Raw genomic sequence first — 27,808 nt, forward strand, 5'->3', positions numbered from 1 at the left:
ACCATCAACCAACAAGGTTCTAATCAGTGTTTATAGAACATTCTGCCCAGCAACAGCACAGTACACATTCTTTTCAAGGCCTACAGAATGTATATCTAGATAGACCTAACCTGTGCATAAAACAACTAACAAATTTGAAAGAACCAAATCATATGGAGTGTGTTCTCTGATCACAAAGGAATCAAACTAGAATAACAGAAAAATAATAAGAAAATATCCAGATACTTAGAAACTCAGTAACAGACTTCTAAATATTGGATAATTTGAAGAGAAATTTTAAAATACATTGAACTGAAGAGAAAATGAAAATAATATATATCAAAATTTGTGAGATGTAGCTAAAGTGAAAGTCGGTCAGTCATGTCCCACGCTTTGCAACCCCATGGACTGTAGCCTGCCAGGTTCCTCTGTCCGTGGAATTCTCCATTCCATATTACTGGAGTGGGTAACCGTTCCTTTCTCCAGAGGATCTTCCCAACCCAGGGATCGAACCCAGATCTCCTGCATTGCAGGCAGATTCTTTACCATCTGAGCCACGAGGGAAGCCCAAAGAGAAAGTCTGTTTCCACCCGGTTTCAAACCGGGGACCTTTTTGCATGTGAGGCAAACATGATAACCACTACACTATGGAAACAAGGTCTGTATAGCTAAAGCAGAGATGAAAGAAATATAACACATAATTAGATAAGAAGAAAAGTCTCAAATCAATAATGTAAACTTTCACATCTTGGAACTGGAAAAAGATGAGTAGAATAAACCCAAAGTAAGCAAAAGGAATGAAATAGTGGAGATCAATGAAGTTGAAAATAATAGGTAAACTTGATTAAATAACAGGCTTGTTTTTGGGGGAAAAAAATCAATGAAACTAACAGACTTCGGCAACACTGAAGAAGACATAAATTACTAATACCAGAATATCAACTACAGTCCCTGCAAACATCAGAAATAAGGAAATCCTGTAACTTTACACACATAAATTTGACAACTTAGATGAAATCAGCCAATTCCTGAAAAAGTATAGACTACCATAACTTACCCAATATGAAATAGATCATTTGAATAGACTCACAGCTATTAGGAAAATTGAATTAATAATATAAAAATTCTCATAAAAGAAATTACTGGGCCCAAGTTGTTTTACTAGAGAAGTCTGCAAGGTGTTTTTAAGAGTTAACATCAACTCTGCTCAGTCTCGTGCAGAAAATACAAGGGGAGTGAAGACTCCTGTATTCATTTGTAATCTGTATTTTCTCAATGCCCAAACCAGACAAAGGTGGTACAAAATAATAACAAGTAAAATCCATCAATATACAAAAGAATTATATATCATGACCCAGTGGTGATTATCCCAGGGATGCAAGGCTGGTTCAGTATTGAAAAATCAGTTAATGCAATCTATCATGCAGTACTTGGGTGCAAATCTGAAAAGTGACAGAATAGTTTCAGTTCATTTCCAAGGCAAACCATTCATCACAGTAATCCAAGTCTATTCCCCCAACCACTAATGCCAAGGAAGCTGAAGTTGACGAGTTCTGTAAATACCTACAAGACCTCCTAAAACTAACACTAAAAAAAGATGTCCTTTTCATATCATAGGGAATTGGAATGCAAAAGTAGGAAGTCAAGAGATACCAGGCCTTGGAGTACAAAATGCAGCAGAGCAAAAGCTAACAGAGTTTTGTCAAGAGAACACACTGGTTGTAGCAAAAACCCTTTCCCAGCAACACAGGAGATTCCTTTTACAGATGACTTTACCATCACCAAATAGTCAATACCGAAATCAGATTGATTATGTTCTTTGTAGCCAAAGATGAAAAAGTTCTATACAGTCAGCTAAAACAAGACATAGAGCTGACTGTGGCTCAGATCATCAGCTCCTTACTGCAAGATGCAGGCTTAAATTGAAGAAAGTGGGGAAAACTACTAGGCCGTTCAGCCTAAAACAAATCCTTTATGATTATACAGTAGTTGTTGTTCAGTTGCTAACTGGTGTCTGACTTTTTGTAACCCCATGAACTGCCCCACACCAGGCTTCCCTGTCCTTCACTGTCTCCATGAGTTGTGCTCAAACTCATATCCATTGAGTCAGTGATGCCATCCAACCACCTCATCTTCTGTCACTCCCTTCTCCTCTTGCACTCAGTCTTTCCCAGAATCAGGGTCTTTTCCAATGAGTCATCTCTTCACATCAGATGTCCAAAGTATTGGAGCTACAGCTTCAGCATCAGTCTTTCCCATGAATATTCAGGGTTGATTTTCTTTGGGATTGACTGGTTTGGTCTCCTTGCTGTCCAAGGGACTGTCAAGAGTCTTCTCCGGCACCACAGTTCAAAAGCATCAGTTCTTTGGCACTCAGCCTTCCTTACGGTCCAGCTCTCAAATCTGTACATGACTACCGGAAAAACCATAGCTTTGACTACACAGATCTTTGTTGGCAAAGTGATGTCTCTGCTTTTTAATATACTGCCTAGGTTTGTCAAGAGAAGTTGCTTGGTCATGTGCAGCTATTCGCAATCCCATGGACTGTAGTTTACCAGGCTCCTCCATCCATGGAATTTTCCAGGCAAGAGTAGTGGAGTGGCTTGCCCTTTCCTTCTCTACGGTAACTTCCCAACCTGGATTGAACCCAGGTCTCTCACGTGGCAGGCAGACACTTTACCCCCTGAGCCACCAGGGAAGCCACCAGGTTTGTCATAGCTTTTCTTCCAAGGAATAAGTGTCTTTTAATTTCATGGCTGCAGTCACTATCCGCAGTGATTTTGGAGCCCAAGAAAATGAAATCTGTCGCTGTTTCCTCTTTTCCCCAATCTGCTTGCCGTGACGTGATGGGACCAGGTGACATTACGTAGTTTTTTGAATGTTGAGTTTTAAGCCAGCTTTTGCACACTCATCTTTTACCTTCATCAAGAGGCTCTTCCTCTTCACTTTCTGCCATTAATGTGGTATCATCTCTATATCTGAGGTTGTTGACCTTTCTCCCAGCAGTCTTGATTCCAGTTTGTGCTTCATTCAGTCCTGCATTTTGCATGATGTAAGTTAAATAAGCAGGGTGAAAATATACAGTCTTGATATACTCCTCTCAGTTTTGAATGAATTCATTGTATGTCCACTTCTAACGGTTGCTTTTTGACCTGCATACAGGTTTCTCAGGAGGCAGGTAAGGTGGTTTGGTATTCCCATCTCTTTTAGAATTTTCCACAGTTTGTTGCAATCCACAGAGTCAAAGACTTTAGCATAGTCAGTGAAGCTAAAGTAGATTTTGTTTTGAATTTCCCTGCTTTTTCTATGATCCAGTGGATATTGGGAGTTTGATCTGCTTACCCTGCCTTTTCTAAATTGAACTCGTACATCTGGAAGTTCTCGGTTCATGTATTGTTGAAGCCTAGCTTGAAGGATTTTGAGCATTACCTTTCTAGCATGTGAAATGAACACAGTTGTGTGGTAGTTTGAACATTCTTTGCCATTGCCCTTCTTTGGGATTTGACTGAAAGCTGATCTTTTCCAGTCCTCTGACCACTGCTGAGTTTTCCAAATTTGCTGATATATTGAGTGCAACACTTTCACAGCATCATCTTTTAGGATTAGAAATAGCTCAGCTGGAATTCCATCAATTCCATGAGCTTTGTTCGTAGTAAGGCTTCCTAAGGCCCACTTGACTTCACATTCCAGGATGTCTGGCTCTAGGTGAGTGATCACACCATTGTGGTTATCTGGTTCATTAAGACCTTTTTTGTACAGTTCTTCTGTGTATTCTTGCCACCTTTTTTTTAATGTCTTTTGCTTCTCTCAGGTCCTTGCTGTATTTCTGTCCTTTATTGTGCTGATCTTTGCATGGACTGTTCCCTGGGTATCTCCAGTTTTCTTGAAGAGACCTCTAGTCTTTCCCATTCTGTTGTTTCCCTCTATTTCTTTGCTTTGTTCACAAAAGTCTTTTTTATCTCTTTTTCCTATTCTCTGGAACTCTGCATTCAGTTGGGTATATCTTTCCCTTTCTCCTTTGCCTTTCACTTTTCTTCTTTTCTCAACTATTTGTAAAGCCTCCTTAGAAAACCACTTGACCTTCTTGCATTTCTTTTTCTTGGGGATGGTTTTAGTCACCACCGCCTATACAATGGTACAAACCTCCATCTATAATTCTTCAGCACTCTGTCTACCAGATCTAGTCCCTTGAATCTATTTGTTACCTCCACTGAATAATCATAAGCGATTTGATTTACGTCATACCTGAATGGCCTAGTGGTTTTCCCTACTTTCTTCAGTTTGAGCCTAAATTTTGCAATAGGGAGCTGATAATCTGAGCCACAGTCAACTCCAGGTCTTGTTTTTGCTGACTGTATAGAGCTTCTCTCTCTTTGGCTGCAAAGAATGTAATCAATCTGATTTTGGTGTTGACCATCTGATGATGTCCATGTATAGAGCCGCCGTCTTGTGTTATTGGAAGAGGGTGTTTGCTATGACTGGTGCATTCTGTTGGCAAAACTCTGCTAGCCTTTGCCCTGCTTCATTTTGTAACTCCAAGGCCAAATTTGCCTGTTACTCCAGGTATCTCTTGACTTCTGCTTTTGCATACCGTTCCTCCATGATGAAAAGGACATCTTTTTTTTTTTTTTCCTTTGGTGTTAGTTCTAGGAGGTCTTGTAGGTCTTTATAGAATTGTTCAACTTCAGCTTCTTTGGCATTACTGGTTGGGGGATAGACTTGGATTATTGTGATGTTGAATGGTTTGCATTGGAAATGAACTGAGATCATTCTGTTGTTTTTGAGATTGCATCCAGGAACTGCATTTTGGACTCTTTTTGTTGACTATAAGGGCTAGTCCATTTCTTCTAAGCAATTCTTGCCCACAGTCATAGATATAATAGTTATCTGAATTAAATTTGCTCATCCCTGTCCATTTTAGTTCACTGCTTCATAAAATGTTGATGTTCGCTCTTGCCATATTCTGTTTGACCACTTCCAATTTACCTTGATTCATGGACCTGACATTCCAGGTTCCTATGCAGTATTGTTCTTTATAGCATCAAACTTTCACTTTCACCACCAAACACATCCACAACTGGGCATTGTCATCACTTTGGCTCTTAATTGTTTTTGGAGCTGTTTCCTTGCTCTTCTCCAGTAGCATATTGGACACCTACCAGCCTGGGGAGTTCATCTTTCAGTTTCGTATCTTTTTGCCTTTTCATACCGTTCATAGTGTTCTAAGGCAAGAATACTGAAGTGGTTGCCATTCCCTTCTCTAGTGGACCACGTTTTATCAGACCCTGACTACCTGGGATGTGCCTTTCAGCTACTCCACGTAGCTAGGTGGCATGCCTGGCACACTGGTTGTCCCCCTGCTGGTCCTTACTGAGTGTATAAACCTTCACTGGCTGTAAGTGTTGGTCAGCATGCCGCCTAGGGGCCAAGGCAGAGGCCAGTGTTGGAGGACACCCAGGAGCAGAGGGCTCCCGACCCCACAACTGCTGCTGGCTGCCTCGGGCCAATCTGCTGCCCAGGAGTGGAGGGCACCCCAGATCATCCAGTGGATGTGATGAATAGGTTCAAGGGATTAGGTCTATTAGACGGAGTGCCTGAGGAACTAGACAGAGTGCCTGAGAACTATGGACAGAGGTTCGTAGCGTTATACAGGAGGTGATAACTAAAACTGTCCCCAAGAAAAAGAAGAGATGGCAGGATTACACAGAGAAATGATACAAGAAAGGTCTTAATGACTGGGATAACCACGATGGTGTGGTAAGTCAGATAGAGCCAGACCTTCTGGAGTATGAACTCAAGTGGGCCTTAGGAAGCATAATTACAAACAAAGCTAGTGGAGATAATGGAATTCCAGCTGAGCCATTTCTAATCCTAAAGGATGATGCTGTTAAAGTGCTGCACTCAACATACCAGCAAATTTGGAAAACTCAGCAGTGGCCACAGGACTGGAAAAGGTCAGTTTTCATTCCCATCCCAAAGAAGGGAAATGCCAAAGAATGTTGTAACTATTGTACAGTTGTGCTCACTTCGCATGCTAGCAAGGTTATGCTCAAAATCCTTCAAGCTAGTCTTCAGCAATACATGAACCGAGAACTTCCAAATGTACAGGCTGGATTTAGAAAAGGCAGAGGAACCAGAGATCAGATTGCCAACATTCGCTGGAACTTAGAGAAAGCAAGGGAATTGCAGAGAAACATCTACTTCTGCTTCATTGACTCCGCTAAAGTCTTTGACTCTGTGGATCACAACAAACTGGAAAATTCTGAAAGAGATGGAATGCCAGATCACCTTACCTGCCTCCTTAGAAACTTGATGCAGGTCAAGAAGCAACAGTTAGAACCCTACATGGAACAACTGACTGGTTCCAAACTGGGAACGATGTACAACAAGGCTGTAATTATTACCCTGCTTATTTAACTTCTGTGCAGAGTGTGTCACACGATATGCTGGGCTGAAGGAACCACACGGTGGAGTCACTGTTGCCGGGAGAAATATCAGCAAGCTCGCGTATGCAGATGGCACTACTCTCATGGCAGAAAGTGAAGAGAAGCTAAAGTGCCTCCTGGTGAGGGCGAGAGAGGGGAGTGAAAACACTGGTTTAAAACAACATTCAGAAAAATAAGATGGTACCATCTGGTCCCATCACTTCATGGCAAATAGATGGGGTGAAAAGTGCAAATAGTGGCAGACTTTATTTTCTTGGGCTCCAAAATCACTGTGGATAGTGACTACAGCCATGGAATTAAAAGGCACTTGCTTGTTGGAAGGAAAGCTATGACAAATGGAGACAGTGTTCTAAAATGCAGGGACATCACTTTGCCGACACAGGTCCCTCTAGTCGAAGCTGTGTTTTTTCCAGTAGAGTCATATATGGATCTGAGAGTTGGAGCACCATAAAGAAGGCTGAGTGCCAAAGAATTGACACTTTTGAATTGTGATGCTGAAGAAGACTCTTGAGAGTCCCTTGGACTGCAAGGAGATCAAACCAGTCAATCCTAAAGGAAATCAACCCTGAATTCTCATTGGAAGGTCAGATGCTGAAACTCCATTACTTTGGTCACCTGCCTCAAACAGCTGACATTGGAAAAGACTCTGATTATAGGAAAGATTAAAGGCAAAAGGAGAAGAGGACAGCAGAGAATGAAATGGTTAGATGGCATCACCAGCTCAATGGATATGAATTTATGCAAACTGGGAGATAGTGAAGGACAGGGAAGCCTGGTGTGCTGCAGTCCATGGAGGTCAAAGAATATCAGACACAACTTAGCAACTGAACAACAGTCCTTAATGTGATAAAGAATATACACAAAAATCTAACTTTGTGGTGAAAGACTGCATGTTTTCTTTATAGATTGCGGTCAAAAGAAGCATACCACCTCTCAGTAAGCTCTTTGGCACAGTGCTGAAAGTTCTAGCTAGTACAGCAAGGTAGGAAAGTAAAAGGCATATAGATGAGGGGGAAAAAAAATCTAAATGATGTAATTGTAATTGTCTACCTGGAAAACCCCAGGGAATATAGAAAACTCCTGGAATTAGAAATTGGATCAGCAGGGTTATGAGATATATGGTCAACATACAAAAATCAGTTGTATTTGTTTATTAGCAGTGAACACATAAGAACCAAAATTAAAATGCAGTGCCATGTTCAGTTACTCAAAAATATGAAAAACTTGGGTGTAAACCTCACAAAACATCTATAGGACTTGTATGCTCAAAAGTATGAAACAGTGATGAAAGAAAGCAAAGATCTAGAGAAATGAAGAGACAGCATGTTCATGCAAGAGTCTACAGACGTAATTTACCCTCAAATCAAAGTGCAAGTTTAACATAATTGCTAAATAAGATTAAGTTAAAATTTGATATGGAAAGGCCAAGGAAGTAGAACAGCTGAAAATAATTTTTAAAAGAAGAAAAATGTGGGAGCAGTTGGTATCCAATTTCAAGATGTTATATAATTACGGTAGTTGATACTGTGTGGTATTGGTGTGGTGTTGGTGAAGGGATAAATTCATAAGTTGATGGAACAGAATTGGGAACCCAGAAATAGCCCCACACAAGTATGGCCAGCTGTTATTTGACGAACATGTAAAAGCAACTTAATAGAGAAAAGATAGTCTTCTCAGGAAATGATGCTAGAGCAGCTAGATATCCACAACCAAAAACATGAACCTTGGCTTAAACCTTGCATTGGATACTAAAATTAACTCAAAATGGATTCTAGCTTTAAACGTAAAACTTGTAGATGCTAACACACAAGAGGTCTTTGGGACCTAAGTCTTGGTAAAGAAAAAAACCAATAAACGGACTTCATTAATATGAAAAATGTTTCCCGTCACAAAAGATCCTGTTAAGAGGATGAAACAAGCTTATAGGAGGAAAAATTGCCAGCCTCTTATTTCACAAAGTATTCATGTCTAGAATACATGAAGAACTCTCAAAGCTCAATAGTAAAATCTACAGAGTCCGTTTTTAGAAAGTGAACTAAAAGAAATGAGCAACAGCTCACCCAAGAGGGGCTATAGATGTAAATAAAATATGCAGAATGTTCAACATCACATGCCGTTAGGGAAATTGCAAAGACGGTGATGAGATACACTGCACTCTTATTGGTTTGGTTTAGTTGCTAAGTTGTGTCCAACTCTTTGCGACCCCATGGACTGTAGACTGCCAGGCTCCTCTGTCCATGGGATTCTCCAGGTAAGAACACTGGAGTGGGTTGCCATGCTCTCCTCCAGGGGATCTTCCCGATCCAGGGATCGAACCCAGGTCTCCTGCATTGCAGGCAGATTCTTTACTAACTGAACTATGTGGGAAAAACTCTTACTAGAATTTTTAAAATAAAAGCTAGTGGCAATACCAAATTCTGGGAAGGATGCAGAGAAAGTGGGTCTTTTATACATTGCTAATGGGAACATAAAATGGTTTAGCCATTCTGGAACATATTTTGGCAGTTCCTTGAAAAACTAAACATGTACTTACCATACCACCCAACAGTTGCACTCCTGGGCATTTATTTCAGAGAAATGAAAATGTAAATCCACGTTAAAACCTGTACATGATTGTTCAGAGCATCATTATTATAGCATCATTATATAGCATCATTATATAGCCCCAAACAGGAGCAACCGAAGTGTCCCTCAGTAGACAGATGATTAGAAAACCAGTTAAGAGGACTTCCCTGATGGCCTGTTAGTTAAGAACCCGCCTTGCGACGTAGGAGAGGTCCACGGAGCAGGTAAGCCTGCATACCGCAACTGGAGAGTCCGTGTGCCGCCTGAAGCAAAAGATCCCACAGGACACGACGGTCCCGTGTCCCACAGCTGAGACCCAGTGCAGCCAAACACATAACCCGTGTTGTAGAGTAGTACTCAGTGGTAACAAGAAATGAACTGGTGATGCATGCACCAACCTGGATGGATTTTAAAGAGTTACGTTGAGTGAAGAAAGCCAGTCTCAAAAGTCACATGTGGTATAAGTCTGTTTATATAACAGTCTCAAAATCACAAATTAGTGGTTGCCAAGGGTAGGGATAGTAGATGGAAGTGCAGTAAAGTGTGATTATAAAAGGATAACATGAAGGAAATCTTTGTAGTGATAATTCTGTATCTTGATTGAAGTGGTGTTTTCATGAATCTATACTTGTGAATTAAAAGACACTTGCTCCTTGGAGGAAAAGCTGTGACAAACCTAGACAGTATGTTAAAAAGCAGAGGCGTTACTTTGCTGACAAAGGTCCGTATAGTCAAAGCTATGGTTTTTCTAGTAGTCATGTATGGATATGAGAGTTGGACCATAAAGAAGGCTGAGTGCCAAAGAATTGATGCTTTTGGACTATGGTGTTGGAGAAGACTCTTGAGAGTCCCTTGGACTGCAAGGAGATCAAACCAGTCAATCCTAAAGGAAATCAATCTCAAATATTCATTGGAAGGACTGATGCTGAAGCTGAAGCTCCAATACTTTCGCTAGCTGATGTGAAGAGCTGACTCAATAGGGGAAAAAACCCTGATGCTGGGAAAGACTGAAGGCAGGAGGAGAAGGTGACGACAGAGGATGAGATGGTTAAAGGGCATCACCGACTCAATGGACATGAGTTTGCGCAAACTTCAGGAGACAATGGACAGGGAAGCCTGGCGTGCTGCAGTCCATGGGATCACAAAGAGTCAGACATGACTGAGTGACTGAACAGCAATACTTGTGATAAAATGGCATAGAACTGTATGCACTCACTGTATCAATGTAATTGTCCTGGTTTTGATTTTGTACTACAGTTATTAATATGTATTATGTAATGGTTGGAGGAAACTGGGTAAAGAGTACACAGAACTTTTATGAACTATCTTTGCAATTTCAAAATAAAAAACAACTTCAGACCACAATCTACATGCAGCATAAGTTCAAACAAGTGATAGTAAAATGTTTCCCATTTGGAAATCTTAAAATGATGCTCACATTAATATTTAACACTGTACATCTAGGGAAAAAGGATAACTGTATTTTGTGTTTAACACAATTACCGTGGTACAAAAGTCAGTTCAGTTCAGTCACTCAATTGTGTCCGACTCTTTGCAACCCCATGGACTGCAGCACGCCCGGCCTCCCTGTCCATCACCAGCTCCCGGAGTTTACTCAAAGTCATGTCCATTGAGTCGGTGATGCCATCCAACCATCTCATCCTCTGTTGTCCCCTTCTCCTCCCCCCTTCAGTCTTTCCCAGCATCAGGATCTTTTCCAAGTAGCCAAAGTATTGGAGTTTCAACTTCAGCATCAATCCTTCCAATGAATATTCAGTACTGATTTCCTTTAGGATGGACTGGTTGGATCTCCTTGCAGTCCAAAGGACTCTCGAGAGTCTTCTCCAACACCACAGTTCCAAAGCATCAATTCTTCAGCACTCAGCTTTCTTTATAGTCCAACTTTCACAAAGGTAGCTCTAATAAATTGTTCTTTTTTTTTTTAAGGCTCCTCTGTCCAGTATCAGTTATCTTTATTCTTTACTAACAAGCCCACACATATTCCAGGTTTATCCAAAGGAACCTAAGGAAGTAAAGAACTCATGACTGAACATTATACTACTTGGGTCAAGCTTTTACCATTGTTGTTTTCCTTGTATTCCTTATGTTTCATCTCCTCATCAGGAATTTTGTATTCTAATTGTGTAAACACGGAATATGTATACATTTGTATATAAATTCTAATAAGTTATGTGGCCATTGTAATAGGTATACCTGGTAGGTGCAGGTTTGTAAAGCCGCATAACTACATAGGTTGAACTTTTAAATAGCATCATTTTGGATAACACCATTCTGATTTTAGTTTAAAGTTTAGATTGGGTATCCCCAGGCTGTCTGTCCAGAAAGCTTTCACTGATAATTTAAAGTAACAGTGTTTCTATTATTTGGAAAGCACTTGTGACACCCTGTTGTTAGAACTTTACATTCATTATTTCATTGAATTTCTTCACAGCACCTCTGAAATTGCACTAGCCTGCCTCTCTCTTTCATAGTTGCAGAAACTGGGCTGAGAGGGTTAGGTAACTTGAGCGAGGTCGCCAGTTGTATGGCTGCAATTTGAGCCTGGGAACTGACTCCAGTGCCCAAGTTATTAACAACTGTGTTCCACTGTGGGTATGAGGGCTCACATGTTTACTTGATTCACACTTCTGCCTCCAGTGGCAACCTAATTGCTCAAGAACCCAGTTCCCTTTCTTAGCTCGTACAGGCCTCTTTCAGTACCAGATTTCACGAGAAACTCTAGCTTTATTTCTGAGAATGGTGGTACTATTCAGCATTCTCTGGTTCTTTATATTTAGATCTACATTTAAGTAGTCTGGTCATTCTTAGAAAACAGACATAAAATTACATAGGGTATATACATTGTTCCAGCCAGCTAGAAAAATTTTTGTTGTTAAACTGATCTTATTTTAAATGCCTTCAAAAATCAGTCTATCTGGAAACAATAGTTGCAAAGAAAAAGCCAAGGTTTGTTTTAGAGTAAATCCTTTGACTTAACTCCTCTCTGAATTATGTCATAGTAATAAATGACGACTGGTAGCAAGCACAGATGCTTATTCTTTATAGGCATAAATAAATCCAGTCTTGGTCATTATCGATTGTGCAGCTGGGCAAACTCCTAAAGATCACATTGCAAGATACACTATTGAAAATGTTACAGATACCTGCCTTTTAGACTTAGACGCAGAGTTTTCAGTTCCTCTGACAATTAAACAGCTTATATCTTTTATTGTAAACATATTTTTTTCAAAGATATTAGCAGGCTTTTGACTTTTGTGGAGTTTGGTATCTGTATTTCGTATGTAACATAATATGTGCTGTAAAGTGCTTTTGTAAATTGATCTAATTCCTTATCTTCTCTTTACAGGAATATATTAAAGGAGTCTGTGAACCTGAACTAGAAGAAAGAGAATGTTACCCCAAGGCCATGCACTGCATTTTTGTTGGGGCACAGAGCCTATTTCTAAAGAGCTTGATTCAGGACACCTGTGCCGATCTCTGCATTCTTGACATCGGTCTTCTTGGCATCAGAGGAAGTGCCGAAGCTGTGGTCATGGCTCGGAGTCACATTCAACAGTTTGTAAAGCTCTTTGAGAATAATGAGAATCTACCCAACAGCCAGAAAGAATCAGAGGTAAAAAGGGAATTTAAACAATTTGTAGAAGCTCGTGCAGACAGTTACACAATGGATTTGTTAATTTTACCCACTTCCTTGAAAAAAGAACTCTTGGCACTCACCCAAGGTGAGGAGAATCTATTTGAAACAGGAGATGATGATGTTATTGAAATTAGAGATTCTACACAAGCAGAGTTTACACCGAATGCTGCCACAGGGCTGACTATTTCCAGAGATGAAATTGTTTTGCAGGAAGATGCAAGAAATAAAGCGGGGACACCCGTTTCTGAGCTTACAAAACAAATGGACACAGTCTTTTCTAGTTCACAAGATGTACTTTTTGTTCCAATAAATGGTGTAACCCCAGATGAAGAGGCACTTTCCAAAGACAGAGTTTGTCACAAGAGGAGGTTTTCTGATTCTGAAGAAAGGCATACCAAGAAACAGTTTTCTTTGGAAAATGTTCAAGAGGGAGAGCTTCTACATGATGGTAAGACATTAGCTGGAAGTGTACTCATTGATGTCTCTGATTCTTCTCCTGAGGCCGAAAATTTAAGTCCAGACGTAAAAGACACTACTGAGGAGATGGAGTACAACATTCTCGTGAACTTTTTTAAAACCATGGGCTATTCCCAAGAAATCGTTGCGAAGGTCATTCGGGAGTATGGGCCGTCTACTGAACCGTTATTACTCTTGGAGGAAATTGAAAAGGAGAATAAGAGATTCCAAGGAGACAGAGAAGTTTCGCCTGGTGCTGTGTGTCCAGAGGCTAACAGAACCAAAAATAAAGGTGTTGGTAGCAGCATAAATGAGCTTACAGCAGATTCCACTCCAAAGAAAACACAAACTCACACACAGCAAAATATGGTGGAAAATTTTTCTCAGTTACCATTCAGAGTTGAATCAAAACCATGTACCTCAAATTGCAAAATTAATACTTTCAGAACCATGCCAGTAGAACAGAAACAAGAAATCTGGAGTTCAAATCAGAGCTACACTTGTAACATAGACCTTGAAACCGATGGCCTTTTACCCTCTGTTGTCCCTTCAAGTCCCAAAGAAGTTGTCAGTTTTGTTTCAAGAGGAGCTTCAAGTCACCAGGCCAGAATTCCGGTTTTTCCTGAAAATGGTTTGCAGCCGCAAGCAGAACCTTTGCTTCCAAATAGTATGAAGTCTCCCTGTGAAAACCGCTCGAGGTGTTGTGGCTCTCCTCAGTCTAAGCCCGGCTGTCCACCCCTTTCTCCACCGATGCCGCTCTCCCAGCTGTTACCTTCAGTTACTGATGCTAGGTTGGTGGGACCTTCTGAGCATGTTGATTGCTCAGTTACGGGGGTTCAAAGATTTCGAGATACTCTGAAAGTGCCCTACAAGCTGGAATTAAAAAATGAACCAGGGAGGACGGATTTGAAGCACATTGTTATAGATGGAAGCAATGTTGCGATTACGTAAGTCCACTCTCTTCAAATTATAGCTTTCAGTAGGGCTCTTAGCCATGTTTCAGAATTGCAGTGTTTATAGGAACTATCCTGTGTGTAGTTGACCCCATTCTCTGGCACTGTAGACTCTTTCTTCACTCTGCTGAACCTATATTTCTGAGGACAAGGAATGATAGAAAACTTGGCTTTTCACATTGCATTTCCCAGTGATAAGCAGTATAGAGACTTAAATCCTCAGGTTCTTAATGCTGTCTTAACACCACTGGGTTCTGAATACAAGGATGAAGCTTAAGACAAAAATGAGATTTCTTTTTCTGTACAACATGCCAGGTCTTTACCCAGGAATGTGCAGTGATAACAGGCGTGATGTACTTCTGTTATACTTTTGTTGGTAAGAGTGACAGCAGTTTCCTTTCTAAGGTATTCTTCAGTTTGAGTTTCTTTATGGGCCTCTGCTCTTACTGAAAGTTTGTATAGTAAAAGAAGTTAAATGATCATTTCTATTTAGCCTGTCTTAGAACTCTAAGAGGCAGTTTGATAGAAGGAGAGTGTAGGGGTCAGAGTCAGAGTCTTCACCCACTGGGAACCAGCTGTTTGACCTCAGACGGGTTTCAGCCTTCTTGGTTTCACTTGCTACAACCTTTTGCCCTGAGCTAAAGAACATCTTTATCATACTATTTCAACAACTGCTAGGTAAAATCTCTGGTTTTCAAAACCAGTCACTCCACTGATTTTGAAGATATCTTTAGTTCAGTTCAGTCGCTTAGTCGTGTCCGACTCTTTGCGACCCTGTGAACCACAGCACGCCAGGCCTCCCTGTCCATCACCAACTCCCAGAGCTTAGGCAAGCTCATGTCCATTGAGTCGGTGATGCCATCCAGCCATCTCATCCTCTGTCGTCCCCTTCTCCTGCCTTCAATCTCTCCTAGCATCAGGGTCTTTTCAAATGAGTCAGCTCTTCGCATCAGGTGGCCAACGTATTGGAGTTTCAGCTTCAACATCAGTCCTTTGAGTGAACACTCAGGACAGATTTCCTTTAGGATGGACTGGTTGGATCTCCTTGCAGTCCAGGGATTAGCATTTTAAGTAGCTGCAATTCAAGAAAAGGGGCGCCTGGACATGGAATGAAGGAGGAGTTGAAATATAGTCGGTCGTTTAATGATGTGGGGTTAAGGGCTGTTGACCCTCTGCATGGGCAGAATTAACTTTATTGTCAGCCCTCCATAAAGCTGTTCTGCATCTTATAGTACTGTAGTATTTACTGCTGAAAAAAGGTCCGTGTTTAAGTGGGCCCTGTGTTCAAACTTGTGTTGTTTAAGGGTCATATGTACTTTCCTGAATTGCTTAATGCTTATATGACCTCTTTCCTAGGAGTTCTAAAACATCAATTAATCCCCTGATTTTTCAGGAATACTTGATAAAATTGAAAAATGAATTGAAAACTATTATTAAATTACGCATTTATTACATATTATTTTTTGTTATAATTTTCAGAGAAATTCACAAGAAGATAATATGATGAATTCCATCCATGTTGGGATTCACATTCATTTGAGACTCACATGTACCTATCACCTAACTTCAGTAATTATCAACTCATGGCCTGTCTTGTTTCGTCATTTCAGACCTTGTTTCATCTGTACCCCACCTGCTGCCTTCCACCCATTTTGAAGGAATTTTCAGATAATCTTATTTCCATCTATAAATATTTTAATATTTTAGTATCTATTTTTTAAATATAAAGATTCTTTTGATTTTTATTTTTTGAATGGTGCTGTTCCTTGCTGTCAAAAATAAGGAAAGAAAATGCCAACATTTCACATGTAAAATGAATATAGGCAATAAAAATATGTAATATGGTTGTCTTCATTACCAAATAATGCTGTTTATTGTCATTTCACTTTGTTTTTTGGCAGTTCTTTTGGGGGAAACCCAGCAAATGGCCCACAACTGTACGGCATTATCTAAGTAAAAATGTAAAGTGCAATTTCAGTTACTCACAGTCCAAGCCCCACAGCAGTTCCTCATTGTTACAATTTCTTGAGCCTAATGATGATATAAAATTTAGGTCACGATTATGAGTAATATTAATCCTTTTTCATTTTTCTGTATGTGGAGAGATTTCCCAAATTGGTGTTCAAAGACTAAGAAATGCAAATTAAGATAAAACGAACAGTGATAATGATACTTTTAAAAAACCTTTTTGTAGTAACTGGTGTACTTCTCAGAGGAGTCACTGTTGGAATCTAGAGCTGCACTGGCTGTACTGAACAGGATGCTTTTGCATATCTGGTCCCTCCTACTTTGCCCATAATGCCCCCAAGCCATTGTGACACCCCAAACCCTGTTTCATACTTCCTAACACCCTTCAGTACAGTACCATTTCTTTTGAAAACCACTGAATTAGTGCACTAAGGGAAACCACAGGCTGATTGAGAGGATTTTAATTTTCTTTGAATTCATAGATGTCTCAATTAAAAGCAACTCTTTTACAAAAAATGTATTCTTCTAGGCAGACAGACTTATACTTAATTTGATGGAGATTGATCTGAAAATGTCAGTAATTAAAATTAACTCTTATTTTGGGAAGAAACTGCTTAATGGGTACAGGGGGTTTTTTTTTGGAGTGATGGAAATGTTTTGGAACAAGATACAAATGGTGGTTGCACAACATTGTGAATATACTAAATTCACTTTAAAATAATTATTTTACATTGTGTCAATTTTTTTGAGTCAGAAAAATTATCATTCTAAATCAGCTGCTTCAGTTTAAATGTGAATTATAGACTGTAAATTCCATAAAGGAAGTGATTGATGTGTGTTCGACTCACTGAACTATCCTCAAGGTCCATGGTGCCTGGCACATAGTAACCACTCGGTGACAATGTGTTGAATTAATGAATTAATTAAAGACTTAATGAAGATTAGGATTGTTTAAATGACTTTTCACCACCTATTTATAGCTTGCGGTTACAATTGCTGTAGTAAATCAATTTGGATTACATTTCAACAAATATTTGGAATCTTAAAACTGAAACACTTGTTATATGTCAGGTACTGTACTTTATCTTTTAAAATATAACCTTTACACCAGTTTTGTGAGGTAAAAATAATCTGTAACATACATAACATGAAATGGCTTGAAAATCTTGTCCAAGACTATGCAGCTACAAAATTTGGACCCATGATACAGCTCTCCAGAGCCATCATACCCCCCACCTCTTCCCACAGAAGTTCAGATTGAACTTTTAGGCCTTAGCACTATTGGGCACATCACTCCTGAGTTGCTTAGGTAGGCACTGCTGAGTAAACCTCACTAGCTTGACCCAGCTAGTTGGGGAAGTAATTAAAACGGAAACTTGAGTATTTGAGCAACAGGTTTGACCCCTTCCTTAAAGCCACTCAGGCCCACCTATCCCTGGGTTTCTGCAGAGCCTTGTTTATTTGCCAGGCCGGTGTGATGTCTGCAGCTTATAACACACCGTGAGAAATTCCGAAATACCCTACTTAGTGCCACTGATTATGCATATCTCTACTTGGTTTTTCCCCTTTGTCACCATGAATGAGTCAAACGATGAGTAAATGGAAATTGTATGTGGTGTATGGCTAGACATCACCGCAGTGGCCAGATAACATTTGGTCTCTGTCAGTCTGAAACTTCAGCAAAGAGCACCTGACTTATCTGAATAGATAATTTTCCATGTAGATGAGATTTGTCCCTTCACTTGCCTATATATTTTCACCATTTTTTCATGGTAGTCTTATATATCAGAGTTCCATGGCTCTTATTATTAAATGGAGGCTATAGAAAAGAGTTACTCTTCCCTGGGTAACTCAGAAAGGGTTTTCTCTCTCTCCCCACACTGCCCTGCCTGGTTCTGTGATGGCCCTGAATTGTTATCAGTTTTATCAGGTATTTATCACCCATCTCCTCTCTGCTTTGAATCCTCTTCTTTCTATTTGACTGTCTGCTACAATACAGAAAAGGAAAACAGCACAGTGGTATAGCTTGTTTCCAAGTATTTGGAAACAGAAGTTTAAATTTCCCTTGAGAGCCTGCACATCTGGCTTCTCAGGCTTAATATCTTAATTCTCCATTTGCCTCTGGGAACCCCAGAGCTTTGGCCTTCACCAAGGTACAGAGGTATTATATGTGTACCCTTTGTCTCTCCCCACCAAAAGACAAAAAGACCAAAAAGACAGTTGGTTTGTGTTTACCTGTCAGCAAGTTGCTTTTCTGTGATTGCAGAGAAGCTAGGAGATAGCACATTTTTTGTTTGGTCATGATATGAAAATAAAAGTGGGACCTTATTATTTTAAGCTCAATCATTTGGCTCTACTTGATTTTATTTCTGTTGTTTTGTCTTCTGGATTAGTCCATATGTTCTTTACCAGAAGTTTGAACTGCTATTTATTCCTGAATCAGCTCTAGAAATTTTTCAGGGTTTTAAAAATGTTTTGCTCTTATCACTGAGGATAACTAACCCTTTGAATTTTTTTTTCATTTATTTTTTTATCTGTGCTGGTTCTTCATTGCTGCTCAGGCTTTTCTGTAGTTGTGGACAGCAGGGGCTCCTCTCTAGTTGCAGTGTGCAGGCTTCTCGTTGTGGTAGCTTTTCTTGTTGCGCAGAGCACAGGCTCTTGGGCATGCAGGCTTCAACAGTTTTGGCACATGAGCTCGGTAGTTGCAGCTGCCAGGCTCTAGAGCATGGGGTCAATAGTTGTGACACACGGGCTTAGTTGCCCCTAGGCATGTGGGATCTTCCCAGACCAGGGTTCAAACCCTCGTCTCCTGCGTCGGCAGGTGGATTCTTTACCACTGAGCCACCAGGGAAGCCCCTGGAATTTTGTTGTAGTGCTAATGTTTCTAGAAACTCCACTTTCCCCCTCTAAGCTTGGGAGGGCTTCCAGGGCAGTAGAATTTTATTTACTGTCATTTCCCTCCTTTTCCTTGAAAACCATTAGTCGCTTGATTGTGTCCAACTCTTCATGACCCTGTGGATCATAGCCCGCCAGATCCTCTGTCCATGAAATTCTCCACACAAGAACACTGGAGTAAGAACACTGGAGTGATAGCCATCCCTTCTCCAGGGATCTTCCTGACCCAGAGATTGAACCCAGGTCTCCTGCATTGCAGGCAGATTCTTTACCATCTGAACCACCAGGACCCAAAGGAATGGACTGAGACTTTATTTCCACTTAGTTTCTGCTGTTGCTCTCAATGGAAACATTTAAGGAAAAGAGGAAAAAGAGTTCATATACATTTGTGTCTGATGAATCGGCTAAGAAGGCACTTAATAAGCTTTTTTAGTGCATGTCTCTCAAGACTAAGACCCTCTGTGCAAAAACTACCCCCTCAAGCCGATTTTCCAGTAACAAATGTCATATTGGTACATTCCTGCCATATTTAAATGCTTTTAGATAAACAAGCCACTGCTAAGTTATTTCATCAAGAATGGGTTTGTTTACTTGTGTACATTTCCTAGAGTGGAGCTGATGCCTGTGCAGTCTCTGATTTATGATTCACTGAGAAGAGTGGGTTTTAGCCTCTAATAGGCATTTCTGAGCCACTCTTCTGGATGTTAGATGCTTGTTACAGGTCCAGCCCATTCTTGCTCGATGAAAATGTAGATTTAGTTGGGGACAATACCACTGGGGAGAGTTGAAAGGGTTAAAACCTCTGCTTTTCCTTAACTGCTGGAGGATAATTTTTCTTCATTTCTTTTGAAATTGGTTTTGGGGTGGGGAACAGTTTTTAATCCTCTGTACCATGAGTTACAAAGTAAGGGCCCGATCTGGCCACCACCTGTTTTTGTAAACATGGAACTTAGCTCCAGTCCATCTCTTAGAGTTGACAGTTCTGTGGTGCGGCAGTGTCTGGTGCTTTGATTCCTTTCCCCTTGCTTTCTGCTTCCTTCAGCAGAATCATATGCCATGGCCCCCAGGTAGTTTCATGTGAGTCTTGCCGTCAGCTTGTTTCCGGGAAGCTGTAAACTAAGTTGGTTTCCCAGTTGTCTAGAGAGGGGACACAGCCCTCCTGGATGGAGGCAGATGCATTTGAAACCCCTGGAAGTTGTGGTGGTGTGAACATGTCATGGGATCATTCTGATCATAGCTGCTTCTGCTGCAGCCACAAATGCCTTCTAACATTCACAAAAGATTCTTGGAGGCCAGTGGACTAGGGCTCTCTAGAATGGGCTCTTCATCTAAAACCAAATATAAAAGGAGTAGTAAACAAATATAGCCCCGAAGCTCAAACTGCCCTCTACCACAGAAGCACACTCAAATCAACTGAATAAAATACAACAGAAATCATGAAGTTATTGAGTCATATCTCCTATCCTGGTTTTCTCTGGGCTTTGCAAAGCAACAAACTATTAAAGGAAATTGTCCTGATTGTTTATGTTGTTTGTGGATTTTACTTTTTTACTTTATCCTGGTAAAACTTAACATGCTTTAAACATGCTTTCAACTGAAATAAATTTTACTTGTTTTCATATAGCCATGGTCTGAAAAAGTTCTTTTCTTGTCGTGGAATTGCAATTGCGGTTGAATATTTTTGGAAGCTCGGCAACAGAAACATCACTGTATTTGTTCCACAGTGGAGAACAAGGCGTGATCCTAATGTCACAGGTGAGACAAACTGATTTTTCCAGGTTACTAATAATTAGGTAATCAGTTGGCTCTTAATTGCAACACACACTACTTAGAATCGTGCCATGTGCCATAGGCAGCAGCTTTAAAGCTTTAAAAACAAAATGTAAATTTGTTGCACCCAGTTTAAAAAAAATCAGTTGAAGAGAGTGTTACAGCATAAAACCTGCTTGGGGGATGGATGGAAAGTTTAACAGATGTTTATATAGAAAGTTATGTTAGTCTTTATTATGTATCACAAAAATTTTCTTTCACTTTTTAAAAAGTTCATTAAATATGTCTTTCTACTAGGCTGGGTTTCTTCCTCTTTAAATAGTATTTTTGAAAATGGTCATTTGATAAATTTGGAACCCTCACATAGGATATCTTTTTAACAGTTTGTTTAATAACAATATAAGTCATTTATGTTCACTGTGTGGTACTGCATGGCTGACCTGCAGGCCACACATGAAAGATTTGAACTTATTATGGATCCTGAAATATCCAGAGAAACTTAAGGTTTTTCTTTTCTTGGGTCTTAATAGGAAGATTGGTGAAAGGGCTGTGCCAAGCAGCTTAATGCATCAGACTACCTGGAAATAAAAGGTAGACTGGGAGGAGGAAGGGTGAGAACAGGACCCACCCAGCACATTCAGCAGGAAGTAATAAAACTTAGTCGCTGTAGAGGTAGAAATGGTAGAAGTACTTTTCCCAGGTATCCCAACTTCCCTCCCTCAGGGGAAGTGCATTTGTCCTAGCAGAGGGTACTTGGGAATGAGGCAGATCTACCCATTTCAGTCACTTTTGCAGTAGGATCCCTGAAAGAGTCTTGTAAGCCTTATGTGCTGTGCATTTCTACTGTTTGGACATTGCAGCCTAAGCCAGTGCTGAGTACCATTGTAGGGAATGCAGGAGTGGTAATCTCAAACCCTGAGCCTGTAGCTGCTCTTTTGCCTATTACTCTTGTGGTTTTGGCCCTCTTTTATTCTCTGTCATGACCTACTCCCATGAAAATCACTAAATATTTGTCCCAATAACAGAGAAGAGATTAGATAGAGTAGCAGTCAGAGGGAGATTTGACAGACTCTTGGAATAGGGACCAAGCAGACCTTTCTCAGGATAGGACAGAACAGTCTGTCTGCCTCTCTGGCATCCCTCTTCTGTTCCAGCCCCTGCGCTCTCGCAGGGACGTGGCCCTCACTCTCTTTGTCCTCTGTTGCTTGTAATGTAGCTGAGAAAAAGTTTTTAATAGTAAGACCCTTTATGTATAGGTTTATGGTTTATTCTTCTTAAGAAAATAAGTTGAACATTTTTAAGTTTAAAAAATAGCTAAAGTCAATTTTTACATTACATTTGTTTTGGAATATGTCTTCCTTGATTTTTTTCCCCTTCCCTGTAAGTTTATAAAATGCAATCTTTGTGAGTCAATAGAAACATTTGGGGGTGCTTTCATTTATTCAAACCTCTGGGAAGATAGCCTTTTTCTGAATGTGTATTCAACTTATTCCATAAACAGAACAGCACTTCTTAACCCAGCTCCAGGAGCTTGGAATATTATCTTTAACTCCTGCACGGATGGTCTTTGGAGAAAGAATTGCTTCTCATGATGACAGGTATGAAAGACTGTTTTTCTTTCTCAAGTGGGTGTGGGGTGGTGAGGAGCCAGCCACCTGCTCCACAAGACAGTTCATCAGGCACCTGAATCCACATCTTAAAAGGACATGCTTGACCCAAGTTAGAGAATTTTAACATTCATAGTCTTTAAGGTTATACTAATACATTCAGGGACATTACCAAAGAAGCTATTGAGTTAAAAAACTTTTCTGATAAAACATGGCTGAGGATCTATAAGTAAAAGCCCATGTTGAGTTGTAGTCTTTTTAAATACTTCCTAGAAGTAACGTTTGTCTTAGTGTGGCAGCCTCAGGAGTGCTTTTCATACTTTCTCTGTCTCTTCCTGGTTATATCTGGCTGGAGACTTAGTCTGCCATTGTGATACCTGAGCCCTCAGTATTTCTTCCATATAATAGAAGATGGTCTCGGCTGACCCTCATGTTAAAGGAATAAACTCCATTTCTTAGGTTGGTACATTGCTCAGAGCAGGTGCTGAGATGAGTGTCTAGGAACTGAAGTGGTGGCCTCCTGTTCTTTCCTCTCCTGCCCTCACCCTCTTTCACTCTGACCTCTAGCACTTAAAGCACCCTGGTGGTTTGCCTCATTGTTCTACCACAGTGCTCCCTCACGTTGAAGACAGTGCTTAGCTTGTAACCCAAGGTAGTGAATGATGGTCAGATGGGTGAGAGATGAAGAGGGGAGCTTGGCAGGGGAAGAGAACTTGGAGTGATAGCAGACATTCAGCAAAAGGTCCAAAGGGCCGTCTCACTGACAACCCCTTGCCCTTCACCAGGCTGGTATGAGAGACCAGATCTGGGGAGAATCCAAGATGGCATGAAAGAAGAGTGCGGGAGGAAGCACCTGGGGGTAGGGACGTGAGAAAGTATTGGGAGATTGGGATGGAGGGACTACCCTTGCTCCAGAGATACTGGGTAGGGACGCTGGAGAGCTCACATGAAAAGGCAGGTTGGACTGCCAGGCTCATGAAGAGCCTTCAGATGCTTTTAACGCAGCAGCTTCCTTCTCACGCCTCCAGAATTTGAATGCATACACAAGTGTGTAAACTAGGTTTTCACTTAATTTATATGGTTCTCTGGGTTTTTAGGGGATGTGAACATGTGTCCTGGTTCACAGTACACACCCAGAAGCTTTACTGCCTATTTTTGTTAATACTTGTGGACAAACATTACTACTTACTGTTCATGCCAGTTAGAAATAATTTAAGATACTCATGCTAAATCATATTTACTTATCAGGGTTTCCTAAGATTTCTGAAACTAATGAGGCTTGTTTTTTGATTTCCTTTTAAGTACCCCCTACTGATAATAAAAGCAGTTGTTTTGCACCTTTAATTCCAGTGATTTCGCTTATTTTATTGTTTGATTATCTTTGTCTGTATTGCCTCAGACAAATGTGGTCATCCTGACTAGGGGATGAAACTCATATTATCCTCACAAATCTCTCATTAAGAGGGTTTGAACATGAATAATCTTGAACAACGAAATAGAATTCTCTGTAATGTTTACTTGTTACACTTTTTGATCACCATATATCTTCTCGTAATTTGCATTTGAGTGGATCTATAACTTAGACTAAACCTAATGGCAGTTCTGGACATCTCTTCTTAAGTCACAGCAGAAAATGTGAATTTAGGCTTACAAAAAAAATTGCAAGGCTGACTGTGGCAAGGCTAATCTTAGAACCAAACTACCATAGCTTAGCAACTGAAAACCGAATAATGATTTCACAGGCATCAATTCTGATTCGTTCCTATCTGGTCCTCATGCATTATCATATTACCACTCTTTATTGATAGTACAACTTGTCTAGAAAAATGTATAAATTATGGGTAAGATTATTTTTAAAAAGTTAGATTTTTATGAAAACCAGACCTTCATTTATAATCATTCTAGTAATTTCAGATGTTCAGTATTTCAAGTTGATGTTCAGTTGACAGGGGCTTAAATTTTCTGCATCCCAGCCTTGGTTAAATACTTTGATCTTCCTGTGAAGAGGAAATCCTTTTTATAGTAAAGCTACTCTGAGCCAGAGATGCCTGCTTGCCTGTTTTAACCACTCTTATATTACCATAGGTTTCTACTACACTTAGCAGACAAAACTGGTGGCATAATTGTAACAAATGATAACTTCAGAGAATTTGTGACTGAGTCAGTCTCCTGGAGAGAAATAATTACAAAAAGGTAACACTTTTTTCTTTGTCTTTGGTCAGAGATGTTTTTTGTTGTTTACTCTTTGTTTTTTGTCCACCTTGGAAGCAGTTTAGGAGACCGAAGACATCGTAAGACTGTGCTTCCAGCCCACAGGGTAGCTGGCCCCTCTCAGTAAGCGGGAGGACTGGCACAGAGCAGCACCACCAGCAGGTGACGTGTGAGCATGCTCTGGTGCCCCCAGGTGTCTCTGTAGGCCAGTTTCCCCTGGCAAGAGGCATATCTCTGTGGCCCAGTTAACTATCTATCAACTGTGTGATGAAGCAGAAATGACCACCTAGCTTGACCTTGGCCTGATGCCGAGGGACACTTGAGCAAGTCGTTGGGCCTCCCCCAGACGTTACTCAACAGTGAAATATGAAGGCTAGTTTTGATAACAACTGTGATTTCAGCAAGAGGATAGTACCAAAATCAGTGTGCTGACTGGGTTTTCACTTTTGGTAAAGGAAAGACTATTTCTACTTTTTAACATCTGATACTTCTCTTGAGCATTTTACCATCAAAGTTTAGTCATCTGTATTGAAAGCACATTGAATATCCAAAATAACAAAGTAAGTTTTCTGTTTGTGCTGACACCCTAAGTGTGTTCAGCTGCATTAAGATCAGTGAACACAGGCTTCCAGGACTTTCTATAAACAAGCATCATCTGACAAGTACTTACCAAAAACCAGTAGTCTTATGGTAGTGCCAGAGATGAGTCATAAATACCGGAAATCTAAAAAACATACCTTGAGTTTGTGTATATCTGGTATAACTGGTGTATAACTAGTGTAACTACATACTTACCTGTCTGGGGGGTTTCATGGTTGCCTCTTGTCTAATATTTTATGTTTTTTGAATCATTAGAGGGTTTTAGAAAATGATACCCAGGTGAAAGTTAGTTATTATATGCATTTGACCCATATGCTGTTAAGAAAGTGTTGTTGATAGCTGAAGTGAGAATTGGTCTTTGACCTTTTGGGCACAGTTAACAAGCCATTAATCTTCTAGCACATGTTTCTGTTGGATTTGTGCCCTGAGCTCATTGTCAGTATTTATCAGACACTCATCTGTGTGTGCATAGAAGGTTTAAGTGCAGTGAAGGCTCACTCACACACCAACTCATTGCCTTCAGAAGTCATAAAGCAAGGCAGAAACCAAGATCCAGGCAGCAAACCAGGCATTTGGACTTTTAATTAGATTTGATAAATCATGTTCAACTGACCTTCAGTATTTATTCATATACTAATTCTCTTTTTTAAAAGAACATCAGTAGGTTTGCTTATGAGCTCATTTATTCAAAAATTAAACTTTGGTTGAGCACCCATTGTATCCTAAGCTGACAGTCTTTCCATCTTGTTTTTCAAAGTTATATTGAACATTTTATTAGGAAAAGAAGCTGCTTTCCAAGCCCAGATAAAAATCTGAAAGTCTTGATAAGAAATAGGAGAGCCAGTAGGTAAAAGTGTCTTACTCTGTTGTATGTGTATCCACAAGAGAAATCGGTTTCACTGGGGTGTGTTTGGTTTGCTTTGCTTTAGCAGTTAAGTGAAAGTCGCTCAGTCATGTCCAGCTCTTTGTAACCCCATGGACTCTACAGTTTATGGAATTCTCCAGGCCAGAATACTGGAGTGGGTAGTATTCTACCCACTTCTCCAGGGGATCTTCCCAACCCAGGGATCAAACCCAGGTGTCCCACGTTGCAGGCAGATGCTTCACCAGCTGAGCCACAAGGGAAGCCCAAGAATACTGATAGAAGGGAATACTGATAGAAGAATACCCCAAGAAGGGATAGGTAGCCTGTGCCTTCTCCAGTGGATCTTCCCGACCCAGTAATTGAACCGGGGTCTCTTGCATTGCAGGTGGATTCGATTAAGCAGTGTTTTAATTTACTTTTTTCTCCCACACTGTAATTATTCTCCCTGTTGTAGATTGCTCCAGTATACCTTTGTGGGGGACATATTTATGGTTCCTGATGACCCTCTGGGAAGAAGTGGACCTCGATTAGAAGAATTTCTTCGGAAGGAAGTCTACCTTAGGTATTTATTTCCTTTTCCAGATTGTCTTGTATTTACAAATTTGTTTCAGTTCTTTGTGCTTCAAGTGCAAGTACACTCTCTCCCTGACTATTATAAATGGTATTTTATTTTAAAAAATAGCCTTAGATTTAGTGCTGGTGAAATATAGATGGAATGTCTCCCAGAGACCAGATCTTCATTTGTGGTCCATTTGGTTTTAATCCCAGAAGAGAGGATGGGGAGCCAGACTTTCTGTAGGCCAAAGAAGACAGAGTAGATTTTGCTAGTGGTCGCTTAGTAGTGAATGCTAGTTAGGTTCTTTGTGTGTGTGTGTGTGAGTATCTTTTTAAGTTCATTTTGCCAAGTCATTTACTTTGAGTATTTTATGCTTATATGAATTTATTTACTATTCAGGAAATCACTACCTGGGAAACTGTACTATCTACCTTACTGAGTAGAGAAGCAAGTATTCTATATTCGTCTGAAATTAATTTGATAGCTTAGATTTTCTTTGTTGTAGACTGGGGTTTTTGTTTGTTTGTGTTTAAAGACGTGTTTCCATTTTCAGAATTCTCAAGTATGGATGTTGTTAGTCCTGTGCACCTAAGTGGCAGATTGTATTCCCCAGTGATAGGCCTTCTCTCTTTTTAAAAAGTGAAACAAGCTACATTTCTTTGTATTTCTCAGCTGAAAGGGGTGTAAGCTGAAAGGAATGAGACAGCTTCCCCCCCCCCCCCCCACCCCGTTTCAAGACAGTGAGACTTTAGAGCTGATGCTCTCTGTTTATGTCAGGGCCTTTGGGGGATTCTGGGTTTGGATTGGAAAGGGCAGGTGGCTCACATAGAACTGTCTTCAGCACACAAGACCAGCATGATTTCCACTCCCAGGTCTTGTGACTCATTTCTCTTTTGAGCCTTTGTGTTTTATTACACAGATGAGGACTCAGTTCTCAAAGGTCCTGCTTTTCTACCTACCTGTGCCAAGAGAATGGTAGCGATTTTAAATACCTGCTGAATGGCCATACATCTTATTTTTCTTCCAAAGTCTTAACTTGGAAATTCTCTGCTAGGCTTTAAGACCTGAGGCCTGTGTGCAAGCATCAAGGTCCATGGGTCAAACTTAACGGAAGGAGAGTTCTGTCTCCTCCAGCCTCAGCAGCCTGGCAGCAGGGTCAGCCCTGCCTGCTCACGTAAGAGCCATTGACTACAGAGTTAGTCATTGCACTGCCCACGGAGGGACTAAGCTTTTGAAGTTGGGAAAAGTGTTCAGTCAGCCCCATTTTTCTACTGCAAGG

General features: G+C 40.4%; 1 protein-coding gene and 1 non-coding gene across 2 annotated transcripts in view; one reads left to right on the forward strand and one right to left on the reverse strand.

The window, feature by feature from the left end:
• N4BP1 (NEDD4 binding protein 1) overlaps positions 1-27,808 on the forward strand; it is a 56,219-nt gene that overhangs the window by 23,165 nt on the left and 5,246 nt on the right. The window contains exons 2-6 of the mRNA XM_020879397.2: positions 12,358-14,051; positions 20,545-20,675; positions 22,192-22,288; positions 24,383-24,490; positions 26,428-26,535. Coding sequence (XP_020735056.2) covers positions 12,358-14,051; positions 20,545-20,675; positions 22,192-22,288; positions 24,383-24,490; positions 26,428-26,535 — 2,138 coding nt within the window. The remainder of the gene's footprint in view (positions 1-12,357; positions 14,052-20,544; positions 20,676-22,191; positions 22,289-24,382; positions 24,491-26,427; positions 26,536-27,808) is intronic.
• Positions 561-634, reverse strand: TRNAV-CAC (transfer RNA valine (anticodon CAC)). The gene has a single exon. It is a non-coding gene; the product is annotated as a tRNA-Val (tRNA).

Source organism: Odocoileus virginianus, chromosome 20 (genome assembly GCF_023699985.2).
Source record: "Odocoileus virginianus isolate 20LAN1187 ecotype Illinois chromosome 20, Ovbor_1.2, whole genome shotgun sequence".
Classification (NCBI taxonomy): Eukaryota; Metazoa; Chordata; class Mammalia; order Artiodactyla; family Cervidae; genus Odocoileus; species Odocoileus virginianus.